We start from the raw sequence: 13,101 nt of genomic DNA, 5'->3' as shown, positions 1-13,101 counted from the left end.
AAAGTTTCTTGGGTGAGAACACCTGCTATGTCCAGGAAACTTAATGAAGAATCTTCACAAAATATGTTTCAAATAATAAATGCAAGGAAAAGTAAAGTCTGTTGCTTATATTTCATGTGCAGAGAGATTCTAGGCATTTTGTATACATTTGTGTAGTTTAACTAAAATTTAATTTGTAAAAGTGAGTCGTTCCATAATGTGCAAACTAATAACTCTCTGGACAGTTTCAAAAGATACCAGGCAGCTATGCAACTGGTCATTCATATATGCTTCACCATGACCTTTATTTTTACAAATTTTCCTACATTTTTAGCAAACAGATCTATGAGTTGCAATTTCAATTTTATACTGTATATATAAATGCAGGTGGTGAACATTAACTTGATAAATAAAGAAATTTGACATCTTGAATTAAATTTAAATTAATTAATAGATTTTGTGCATTTTGAGAGTACTTCAAAAAACACTTCTTTATTTGGGAAGAAAGTTTTTCTATTTTCTTGAAACATGTCAAGACACTCTTCCTTATTTTTATATATTTTTTCTAGTTTTAACAGTTCTATATATATATATATATACATATTCAATTTATAATCTCAAATATAAATTTTTAGATACCTTTTTTTAATTGTTGTGAAATATTTTAGTGCAAATACACGGCAGAGAAAGCAACTGATCGATGCAAAGTAGAAAACCACCCTCTTAAATCCCATAAGGCAATAAAAAGATTCTTCATTTGCTTAAATTGTCACAGACATCTACATTGTTTTACCAAGTACCCACAAAGGCCATGTAGGTAAGTAAGGAAATACTTTTTATACATTTTATGTGATAAAATTTCATTAATACTTGAATATTGATAAAGAAATACTGATATTTTGTAATTTGAAAAGGGAAAGTAACAAGTAGATTTTTCTATTCCTTATTTATTTGAAATGTTTTATAAAAAAATCTTAATGAAATCTCATAAAATAATAATTACATTCTTTATACAAAAATGAACAAAAAATTAGTGCTTCACACTTCAGTTCTATGCATCTTTACTTTTTCCTTTGAAAATATCAATACCCCATATTCACTGAAAATACTTGTTATGAAATAAGGGTAACCTGAGGCACCATGTTACATCTTAAAATTCATAGAGCCTTTAATTGTAATTAGTTTCAATTAAAGGTGAATTATGCATAATTTCTAAAATTTAAGTTGCATTTATATCTATTGCAGTGCTCCCAATTTCTGACTACAGCAGATTGTTGACAACAATTATGAACATAGCATTACAATAAGAATCTGTATAATCTCACGGTTTACGGCATCTTTCAATTCTGACAAATCTCATGGATTTGATGTGTACACCTTAGATTTCTGATAATCCCAGAACCAGAAATCCATCTGAGTGAGGTCAGGTGATCACATTGCCCACGAAACTCAGAGTTAGAGGAGATGACTATCTTGAAATGTTATACACGTTGAAAACTTGCAATTCCAATCACTTTTTGGCTTGGGTAATGGAGCTTTTCTACCACCTGGAAACAAAGTAGCATTTTTTAGATGAAAAACCATAACATTACAAGAATAGGAATGTTTTTTATTACCCAAAAAGCTGCTTCAACAGGGTTCGTATGGTCCTTAAGAGTCCTTAAAAGTCCTTAGATTTTTTGGAATCGATTTTTGGTCCTTAAAAGTCCTTAATTTTGGTCAAAATCAACAGAAGGTCCTTAATTTTAATCATCTAAAATTTCTGTCTGTTTTTACGACTGTTATTTTGAGTGTGAATTAGCATTTTGAAGAATATTTTTGGCGATTCACTGCCATATATATGGTAATCTTTTGAATAGGTTCATGAGTTGTAATTTGTTCTATTTCTAATATAAATGGTGGGATACTCGAGTTTCTAAGCAAGAAGTGAAACATAAGCATTTCGAAATTCATTTTTTCTGGTAAAGAGCTCTTAAACAACTTTTTGCTTTTGGGGATGTGAATTCTTTTATTAAACGGTTCTAAATTTGGCGACTTTTCAACATTTTGGCGATTTTAAGATTAGTTTCTATAGAAACTTTTTAATTCCAAAATCTGAGAATTTTTCAATGATTTTTTTTTAAACATCGTAACATTGATAAATTTTATTAAAATAATGGTAGTATATTGAAATTATATTTAAAAAATAACATTAAAATAAAACATTTTTATTTTTCGCTGTCATATTGTAAAGTTTCATTTTGGCAACTTATACAATATTTTAAATCTGAAAAATAAACAAGGTATAATGCTATAAAGCACAATTTATGAAACAGCTCTTAGCAAAAGCAAAATTAGCTGTGTAATTAATTAAAAATGTCTTGTTTTTAATTTTTTCGTAGTAAGAGGTTTTTCCATGTAATTGTCTCAGAATATTAAAATTCTCAGAATGTGCATCAGTTTTCTCTATAAAATTAATTTTATACTTTTTCCCTCCTACTTTTTTCCAAAATATATCTGGGTTTTTTTCTGTTACAGAAATGGTAGGGATAATTTTTCTTTAGGATTTTAGACATTGAAGCTTGGAAAGTTTAGAAGGATTTGAAGGCAAGATTTATAGACCCAGATTCTAGAAGATTAGAGAAATATGTGACAAAATGAAAAAATGTCTCCATGGTATCAACACGTAGTGGATGTATTTTACAGAAAGTTTGCAATGAATTTCTTAATTTTGGGAGAACATCTGGAAGAACAATGAAAACATAATATTTGAATGTATTACTTCTGATACTAGAATCTTAACATTTTTATCTTCTCTTTATTTTCTCTACTTTTCATTAGACAGAAGCATGGAAAATATCAAAAATGCTTCTGATCTTATCACATGGGCAGGCTTTATTTTTTATTAATAAAGAAATTGAAAACTTACAGTTTAAAATATTCATGTAAAATTTCTTAATGCATCATACACATAGCTGGCAATAGGCATTTTCCCACCTGATGCTGTACTTTCTAAATGCATTTAGTGTTTTTAGAATAACGGAAATCCTCAATTAAATCCAAAAATTCTAAAATTAAAAGAAAACGTGTTGAAGAAAGAAACTGAGTACATAAAGGAAATTATTCTTCAAACATATGTGCAGTTATTATTATGTAAATTACCCAATTGTTTGATTTCACCCTTTACTATAATTTCCAATTTCTATTTCCTCATGTGGATTGAGCCAGATTAAATTAGAATTAAATTGTATAATCTTTGACCACTAGTCCACATTATTAGTTTGAATTTGACTGTTCTTGTTTAATTACGTCAACGTGAGCTGTAATTGATTTTGTTAGCATCAGAACATGCCTTTATGTTTTAAGTTCTTTTTAAATAAGAGGCTTATTTAAACCTTTGTCTGATATTGTAGTTAATTTCAGACATAGCGATAATATGCTTCACGTCTGTCAGGGGTTTTGGACTATTTTACTTTTACTAGATCAATTAAACCTTCATAGGTACATTATGGAGAGATTGATAAGTTAGGAGATGAAGCACGCAGAAACTAGTGAGAGCATTGGTTTGCATATTGAGACAAATCTCTAATTGTTAGAAAAGATGCTTAAAAGAGAAGAAAATTGATATAAACGTTCAAATATGACCAAATATCATAAGTGTAAAATATTTAATGCTACTTAATAAATTTGCATAGTTTATTTTATTCTCAAACTTACATGCGTACTGCTTAGGGATATATTTTATTTTTAGGATGGTATTATAAAAGTGAAATTCAGGCATAGATAATATCTTCAATTGAATTTATTTAGTTCCCGTTTGCTCATAGGTCCTTAATTTTTTTCATTAATGGTCCTTAAAAGTCCTTAAAAGTACTTAATTTCCGTGTGCAGAAATGTGTACGAACCTGTTCAAATATAAAGCATAATTATCATTACTAAAAAAATCAATATCAGCATTATAGCAATTGAAAATTCCTGATATGTGTAAAAAATCTGCTTTCCCCCCCTCCCCACCTGTAGTATAATTTTATTACTTTATGATCATATTTTTCAAGACATTCTATGATTCTTTCTGTTACATTAATAATTAACATTTATCTCTTTTTGATTGTTTCAGAAATTGCCATGGACAAAAGTTTGAACGAACTGGCATGATAAAGGTAAATTTATTTATAATAATAAATAATTTTTTCTTGTTGTGTACCTCTGGTATAATACAAAGCACTGAAATATTGATTTGATTTTTGATAAATTTTACACATAAATCTTTGCTGGTAGAACTCATGATCAAATAACTTCAGTTGTTACATTGTTGGATAGATATAAAAATAATTTTTCAAGGGAGTTTATTTTGAGTGACTTGATTTGTGAATTTTTTATATTCTTTCAGTAAAAATACACTATTTACTCCCATATCCCCCTTTTTTATTAATTTCATTGTACAAAAATTGAGAGGAAGTAAATTGTGCAAATAATTTAATTTTGAAGGACTTAGTACAATAAGAACATAACAAATAAAAAGTGTTAACAGGTAAACTATTGTTAACTATCATGATATTATTTATTTAAAAGAAACCTGCTTTCTAATAAGAATACATAGTAACAGTTAACATTATAATATCTAATATATTCATTTCTACTCCCCCATGTCTTGAATTTTGCCCATTCATATTATTGTCCTCTGCAGATTTCAACTCATTTAATACTGCTAGAACAGCTCTTTGTATCATTTGGCATAGCTATCAAGTTCTTGTTATTGTCATTATCTTCAGAATCATCAAGAATATTAAATATCCCTGTTTTCATGAAGCTCTTCACTGTTATTCTTTTATTAGTTAGAGCCCATGAGCCCAAAATCCACAAGCAAGTCTATTAGAAAGATGAAAATGACCACTAATTTAACTCTTAGCAGTTGCATTTTAAGCAGTTCTGTTGACCTAAATAGGCACAATATTTGTCAGTTGCTTTGAGGACAGATGGTGCTTGTTTCTCTCTGGGTAATTTGTTAAGTGTCACTATCTTAGGTTCTGAAAAATAGAAATCTTTTTCTAAGGGAAAATATATATGCATCTTTATAGAAAGCTATTATTTTACACTGATTCAGAATCAGATTTCCTGTTTAAAAAAAAAAAAAAAAAAAAGTGCTTTAGGTTTCTCTTTGATGCCATTTCTAGCTATAACGTGCATTCAAAATATATCCATAAAAATTCTTGAAAAACCATCATATTCACCCTTTGTTTGCAGGAAATTATCTAATATTCCTGCTGCCATTTATAGCAAGTGAAATCATTTTATTTTGAAGTTCATCTCGTGTAATTCTGAACACCATTTGGATTCTTTCGAAAAATGAGCCCACATTGTCTGCACGCATTGGAGCAAAAATCTCATTCGCAAGTGGGACTGTTTCATTACCATTTAGGCAAAAATTTTTAATATGAGTTGTGTTTGACCTCCTTGATCTTACGTAAATGTTAATTAAGGAAAGCTCCTCTGAGATAAACATTCATACCACTAAAGGATATACAAATCCAAGTATTCTTTTTAAATTATGGCACGACACGTAATTTGGACTTTTCCAGTAATTTGGACACGTAATTTGGACTTCTTCCAGTCATTTCATGTTAGATTCTGTATTAACATAAATCTAAACTTGTGCTTTAATACAAAGATATCAAATTCTAATTTCTGGTAGAAATTAATTCAGAACCACCTGAATTATGTATATTTTGACTTCAGATTGAATTATGTCTGAAATCAAGAAGTATGATAAAACAAATAAAAATTATTAATTATTCATAATATGTTTTTAATGTAGCTAATTTTTTTGTAATGGATGGGTTTGTGAAATGGAAAACTTGGGGGACTAAAAATTTCCATGTCACACATTTGGAAATCATAATAAATTCAATATAGTTAGTTCAAATAATTTTTCTCTAGTATGAAAGACATATACTGTAGTATATGCTTGCCCAAGCTCATCAACTAGCTTGATTTCAAGTTGCAATTTACAATAGATCTGCATCCGAAAATCTGTAGCTTATAAAATTTTGAAATTTTCACAGATAATTTTTTTATGATTTATTTTAGTGTATCACATTATAATTTACGTTCTGCTGAAGAATTTTTTTTTTTTTTTTTTTCTATGATGCATATTTTTTCACCTAGAAATTGCATGACATGACCTATTTATTGTTACATTGAGCAATTTTCTTTTTTTTTTTTTTTTTTTTTTTTTCATTACTGATCCATTTCCATCACTTCATCATAGATTTTTTCCAGGACTTGAATGCTTTTTGAAAATTTCATTGGTATTTACATATTATTTCGTCAAATGTTAAATTTGGTGGAGATCCCACCATAGTGTGTTCAGAATTCTTTATTTATTAAACATTGACACTTCTGTACTTATTTAACAATTAGTATTTTACCACACAGGCATTTTGCACTTAAAAAGGCTTTTGTGGATTTTTATTATTTTTTTAGGCTTTCCTATTTTACCAGAAGCTGTGTTTAGAATGATCTGAGAACGTACCTCCCACAAATAATTGTTCCAATCTATTATTGTTTTGTCAGCCATATCTTGTCTATTAACATACGCTTTTTTTGAACTAGTAGTAACAAACCTAACTTGTTCTGTAGAAGACAGTCCCAAATTTTTAATAATTTCTTTGAAAATGCAAGTAAAACATACAGCAGTAACAGTTAATTTATATACTTGTTCATAAAAACAAAAACAAAAAAAAAATTAAGAAACTATCACGGTTACATCAAACAGAATTGTGGATGTTACGAGTGTGAATGGTAAGTTATGCTTATCCATAATTGGAACTAATTTGCTCTGTCAAAATCGCAATAACAAATTTTTGTTTAGCGTACATATATTAGAACACTCAATCGATTTCGAGGGCAGCTAAAGGTCCCTCCTCATCAGGAGAACAAAATTACTAGAAAGGGGGAAAAAGAAGTAAAATAAAGCATCGACAAAGGAGTCTCAGAAACACGTGGTCGTTATCAGCACTGCACGTGGTCGTAACCAGATTTTGAATCAGAGTTACACTGGCCGCCTATTTTACTGAGCCAGGCTATCTGGTCAAACATATAACACACAGACTAAAACGCAAAAAAATCGGTGTTTAGGGGGTAAAAAAAATAGGGAGCGAGGGGCAACTGCATCTTCACGCACCAAGTCTGAATCTTGAATAAAGGGAAAGCAACCCTTGTAATGGCTTTTTATACCCTCCAGTAGTATCATGCGCGAGGAAGCAATGGCATCTATCGGCAAAAATAATAACCAAGAATTATGTCAATAGAATTTTAAAGGTGTTAGGAAGGACTGGATTGGACTTAAAATCATTCACTAAACATTCTAAATCCTTGTGAATACAAAAAGCCTCAAGAAAATCCAATTCACTAACGGAAGAAGCCTTTTGGATAATTTTTGCAGATCTAAAGTCAAAATTATGATTAAATTTCCAACTATGATACGCTATTGAAGACTTGTTAATTTCTCCTTTTCGGACATAAGATTCATGTTCCTTGATACAAAACTTCAACTTTTTTTTTTTTTTTTTCCAATATATCTCAAGCCACGCTGACATGATATACTATAAATTCCCCGAGAATTAAAGTCAGAAACGAAATCTTTTAGAATTGAACTGTGAATTTTATTGATAGGGGAGAAACTGACTTGAAGATTGAATTTCTGGAGAATCCGTGCAACTTTATAACTAACAGAAGGATAAAATGGAAGCACGACAAGGTCATTCATATTATTTCTAACAGGGGCATGTCTTCTTTTCCACTGTTAGAAAGTGGAAACAGTGGAGCGATAGTAATTTCGTTCTCCTGATGAGGAGGGACCTTTAGCTGCCCTCAAATTCGATTGAGTGTTTTAATATATGTACGCTAAACACAAGGTTGTTAGTGCGATTTTGATTGTCACATTGGCGTGTTTCTCTTCTATTCCAATTTGCTCTGTTTAATGACTGTTTTATGGTTGAGAGGATAATACAAAAGTATAATTTCTTTTTTTTTTTTTTTTTTTTTTTCTTCTGCACAGAATAAATGTATTGCTAGTGTTAATATTTTAAATTTTATGTTATGAAAACCACAAATAAAAATTAGATCTAGGAAGAATGATTTCTTTCTCTTTTCATTCATTAAAACACTGATTGTATTTCAAATTTATTTTTAAATTATTAACTAAATATAAAATTGTGAGAATATTACTTTTTTGTACAGTATAATAGTAAACAAATGAACAAATATTATTTAAAATATAGCTCAGTTAGAACAGAAATATAATGCAATTGCAATTTTATTGGAACTCAGTCCAGTTTTATCAGATGTTATTCTTAATGCTGATTTGTATTGTAAACTTGCACTTCAAGTTGAAGTAGTAAGGTGAAATATTATTTTGATAAAACTGTAGTGAGTTTCAGTGAAATTGCAGCTAGTGTTAAATTTATATTTTAAGTGTGCTAATTTTTGCAATGCATTTCTTTGTTTATTTTAAGTGAATTTAATTTCATTCAGGCTAAATATCTGGAATTCAATTTAGCAAGCGTTAGGGTTTTGTTTATGGTAATTATTATTATTTTGATAAAGCTTCTTTTTAGGTATAGTTCCTTTTTCATTTAATTATTTTTATTAGAAACATAAAAAGGTTATTTTAATATTAATTAAAAAATAATCGTCTGAAATTAATTCTGTATTCTAAAAAAAATATAGCGTAAAAAAACCACCAGCAGGTGAGCGATAATGTCACTGAACACTGGTAGTTTGGCTCAAGGTTCGAATCTCGCAAACAGGCTGGCTGCATGGGCGTTTTCATGGCTTTCCCCATGTGTAATGTATATACAAGTCAGTTCTCCTTAGAAAGTCCTCCATGAAGGCATCCTTCCCTTTAGGCAAATAACCCTCAAGGCTTTGCTGTAATCACATAAACTGAATGATTGAGATCAAACATTGTACATAGATAATCAAATACTTAACAAGTGATTTAATTTTCAGAGATGTGTAATAATAAGACACTTAAATATACAGATTATCTATAAAAAAAAAATATAGCCCCAACTGAGGCAGTAAATTCTTAAATTCTACTTGCATCACACCAGTGAGAGCCAAATTATGTTCTGCAGTGTCATGTACCATATATTATTGATGTGATTTCACAGTTCATCTTCATTTCATGAAAGAGAAGAGGCATTCAATCAATGATCATTCATGTTGCTTAATAAATAACTTACAGGTTCAAAAAAACTGAGACGACACATTTTAACACCAATATTTTATTCTTTGCATCTCCTATATACAAATTTACAATGCAACTGTCAGAAAATTAAGGTCAGCTGAAATGCATCTGCGCATGCGCGCGGTGATGTCTCCTTTTCGTCAGCCAAGTCTCTAGGAGGGGGGCCAGAACACTCTCCTCGTAAAGGGGGGATTCCATGTTTGCCACAATTTGTGTCCTGTAAGTACTTGATGATTGGCAAGAGATTGGGAGATTGAGCTGTCCATGGAAGCACTTGCACATCTGTCTAATGTATTTAGAGACAGCTGAGCATCGTGGGACTGAAAAATGGCATTTAGGGGATGCCCTGGTGTTACGGAAAATAGGATTGAAAATTGATTGTGTTATTAGCCTAGCAGTGTCCCATCAATATGCAACTTTAAAAGATGAATATTGCTAGCATTAATGGCAGTCGGAATTTATATTCCACATTGATGGGCCATGTGTCACTGAAAAATGGTAAATGCTTTTACCTCATAGCCACACCACCTTCAATTTCTCACATGCTGATCATCATCTGTGAGGCAAATGTGACATTCTTTCCTGAAGACTGCATTAACCCATTTGACATTCCATGCAGCTTTGCTACAACACTTGCAATTTACAATAATGGCTCACTGTTAATGGAAGCTCTCGTAAAGAACAGCTGGATGTTAGGTCTGCATTAGGTAGTCAGCAGGAAACTATTTATATGGATATTGAAGATGTAACATCTTGTACACTTTGTAAAATGTCTTCATTTGTGGGTTAAATAAAATATAACATTTTGTACCCTGGTTAGCATGCTCAGACATCTGTGTCCTTGCTGCAGACTGTCTATGATGCTGCATAATTTTCCTTTCTTGTACTCATTGTCCCAAATTCAATGGACCTGCCAAGAACTAACCATTGGTATGGTTGAAGTCATGTGAAGTCCCTCGTACACTCGTTTGTTTACTGATACTGATTAAAGCAAAGTCTTAAAGTTAGTACTTTTTCTCTTTAGGTAAAAACCTGGAATGTGCTGCAAAAACAAAATTGTGAAAGTGGAGCTTAGTGATATTATAAATGGGAGGGAGTAAATGTGTTGCATTTTATGCTATATATAATTTAATCTTTTCTACTGAAAATAACAATAATCAACCAATAATCACTTGTTCATCATTGTAAATCATCATTAAATTATTTATTTTCAATTTATATTTTTAACAATTAAACTTTGGTTTTACTGAAAATAAGTGTAAAAAATTGTATATTTTAAATTAACATGAGAGAATAATTCAGTTCTACTGTTTATTAAAACAGTATCTCAGTCTTGCAAACCTGTCTTTCAGACAGCTTCATATATATATATATATATATATATATATATATATATATTTAATGATTTTTACTCTTTTGTATTAATAAAAATAATAACTTTTTTTATATTTACATTGTGGAGCCCTTTAATTCAATGGTTTTCACAAATGATTTTATAGCTATACAACATCCCAATCCCTTGTACACTATTAAATAGACAATATTCTTTCTTTATATAAATTTTAAGAAATGAATATATAAATTTAAAAAATAAACGTAATTTTTTACAGCAAATGAACATCATACAGCTTTTGTTTCACTATTTATCAGATTCCTAAGTGACATTATACTCTCTTTACATATATTAGTATTCCATACATCAATAACTAGCAAACATCTAATTTCTCACAATAAGAAAAATAAGATATGAAAATAAAAACCACAAATTTGGAATAAAGCACAATCTTTCAAATAGAAAATTCACTCATGGCCAAAAATTTAGCGCACCAAGAAGGAGTTGTCAAAATGAAACGAAATTTTACATAAGTAATGACTACTTTGATATAAGTAAATGATAAGAAAATCAAAGAAAAAGGATAATTTATTTCAGAGAAAAAGTCAAAAGAACATTAATACTCCGTTAGACCCCCTCTAGCGCAAATGCACGATATGATACGATCGGGCATTGAGTTATACAAGTTCTGTATGATGTCTTGAGACATTTTGTTCCATATTTGCTGTAACCTTGCCTCTAGTTTATTAAAACTTGTGGGATGCCCAACTCGTCATCCCAAATAATCCCAGATATGCTCGATTGGAGACAAATCTGGGGATCGGGCAGGCCAAGGAAGGGTAGTAACAGTGCGGAGACAGTCTTGTGACACCCTTGCCTTATGAGGGCAAGCATTGTCTTGTTGAAAAATGGCTCCTGGTAGCCGTTGCATTAATGGCAACACATGTGGTTGCAGGATTTCATGAACATACCACTGGGTATGGTACCACGGAACAATACTAGGGGTGACCATGTATTGTAGGCAATGGCACCCCATACCGTCACACCAGCTGTGGGAGCAATGTGTTACTGTACAGCAAAGGCAGGATTGAAGCATTCACCATGGGCTCTCCAACCACAAACACGATTGTCATCACTGCCGAGATTGAATCTGCATTCGTCGCTAAAGACGACCTGGTTCCATTCCGCTGCAGTCCAGTTTCCTCGTGCTCGACACCACTCCAAACATTATCATCATATGGGCATCAAGGGCAGCACACATAATGTGCACCGCGATACCGACTGTCCTTCAGCCAGGCGCTTTCGTATGGTTCGAGAAGACACAGGGCCCCTAGTGAAGATGCTACCTGTGCCTGGATGGCGGCCGATGAAGCAGTTGGCTGTACGTGTGCATTTCTTATGATGTGGCGGTCTTCTCGACGACTGGTCTGTCGAGGGCATCCTGAGCCTGATCTTTGTGTACATAACATCTCGCGGGTCCACTGGTCCCAACACCTCCTCACAACACAATCAGAGCAGCCTAATTGACGAGCTAATCGCCTAGCTTACCATCCAGCTTCCATCATCCTGACAATTCTCCCCCTCTCAAAGTGCGACAACTGCTCATATTGTCTTCGAACACGGCATAATGGCATGTCTACTTCAGCTCTTCCTTTGTGAATTATTCATAAGCTTTGGTTTCCTGTTTTATACTCCACAGAGTATGACGTTCAACGCCCTCTACCAGCTATACGTAATGCGCAATCACGCTGCATTTCTAATCATTTGCATATCTCCCCAACATGTACCTTCATTGCAAGTTTCGTTATGATCCCGCAATTATTTCTTGGTGCGCTAATTTTTTTGTCCATGAGTGTATAATATCAAGTGCAATTACAATACTTTCCAGAATAATGACCCAACAATGAAAGCCAGGTTACCAAAATAAATTCATTACTCTGCAATGAAATCGTCAAATTTAGTGCGCACCAGATATTTCACTTTAGCCAATAAAAATAAATAAAAGTTACCTTCAATTCTTATTTTCTGCAGAATATATCTGTATCCAAATCTTCAAAGTGTAAACTGTTTTTCATTTTCAAATGCTAATGCTTGTATCCTTTGGCCTCGAGGCAGCTGAACACTTTCCAGCAGTTGGAAGTCACAGATAATCCAGGCGAACATTTACTTTAATTATTTCTAAAGATGACTCGGCATCCCTGCTTTCAGTTACTTTAAACATAATTTATCTGCCTCTTTCATACAAATACCCATATCCCTTCAACTCTTTTTCTCTCTATGATATTTTTGTTTACCATATTTACTTTCGTCAATGTCCATAATCACGCCTCCCCACCTAACACCACATTCTCTTTGAAGCATGTCTTGCCATGTCTTTTTATCCATTCTTAACTGAAATCATAAAATCATCCTTGCGCCACGTATATGTAACTCGCGAAACACCATGCCTGTTCAATGTATTCTTGCAAACCATGAATCCTTTCGAGCAGACATTGCAATTTCATGCTAACATTTGCCTCACATAACTGTGCACATCCACTCAAAATTATCTATGCTA

The 13,101-nt window shown here is 31.8% G+C and overlaps 1 protein-coding gene and 1 long non-coding RNA gene across 3 annotated transcripts in view; one reads left to right on the top strand and one right to left on the bottom strand.

Moving 5' to 3' along the window:
• The window catches only part of Mcm10 (minichromosome maintenance 10 homolog), a 135,151-nt gene that overhangs the window by 120,900 nt on the left and 1,150 nt on the right, over positions 1 to 13,101 (top strand). Inside the window, exons 16-17 of one of the 2 annotated variants that reach the window (XM_085813517.1) lie at positions 648 to 796; positions 4,076 to 4,118. In XM_085813517.1, the coding sequence (XP_085669643.1) occupies positions 648 to 796; positions 4,076 to 4,118 (192 nt within the window). Of the gene's footprint in view, positions 1 to 647; positions 797 to 4,075; positions 4,119 to 13,101 lie in introns of those variants that run through there. The other variant, XR_015040318.1, reaches the window with a different exon arrangement.
• LOC146998137 (uncharacterized) overlaps positions 917 to 13,101 on the bottom strand; it is a 48,715-nt gene continuing 36,530 nt past the window's right edge. The window contains exon 3 of the long non-coding RNA XR_015040319.1: positions 917 to 1,526. This is a non-coding gene — a long non-coding RNA (uncharacterized LOC146998137). The remainder of the gene's footprint in view (positions 1,527 to 13,101) is intronic.

This window comes from Stegodyphus dumicola, chromosome 3, assembly GCF_044657685.1.
Source record: "Stegodyphus dumicola isolate Sdum_Otavi_A_Nest chromosome 3, ASM4465768v1".
NCBI classification, from domain to species: Eukaryota; Metazoa; Arthropoda; class Arachnida; order Araneae; family Eresidae; genus Stegodyphus; species Stegodyphus dumicola.
Note: the sequence above shows the minus strand (reverse complement) of the source record. Positions and strands in the feature narration are given on the sequence as shown.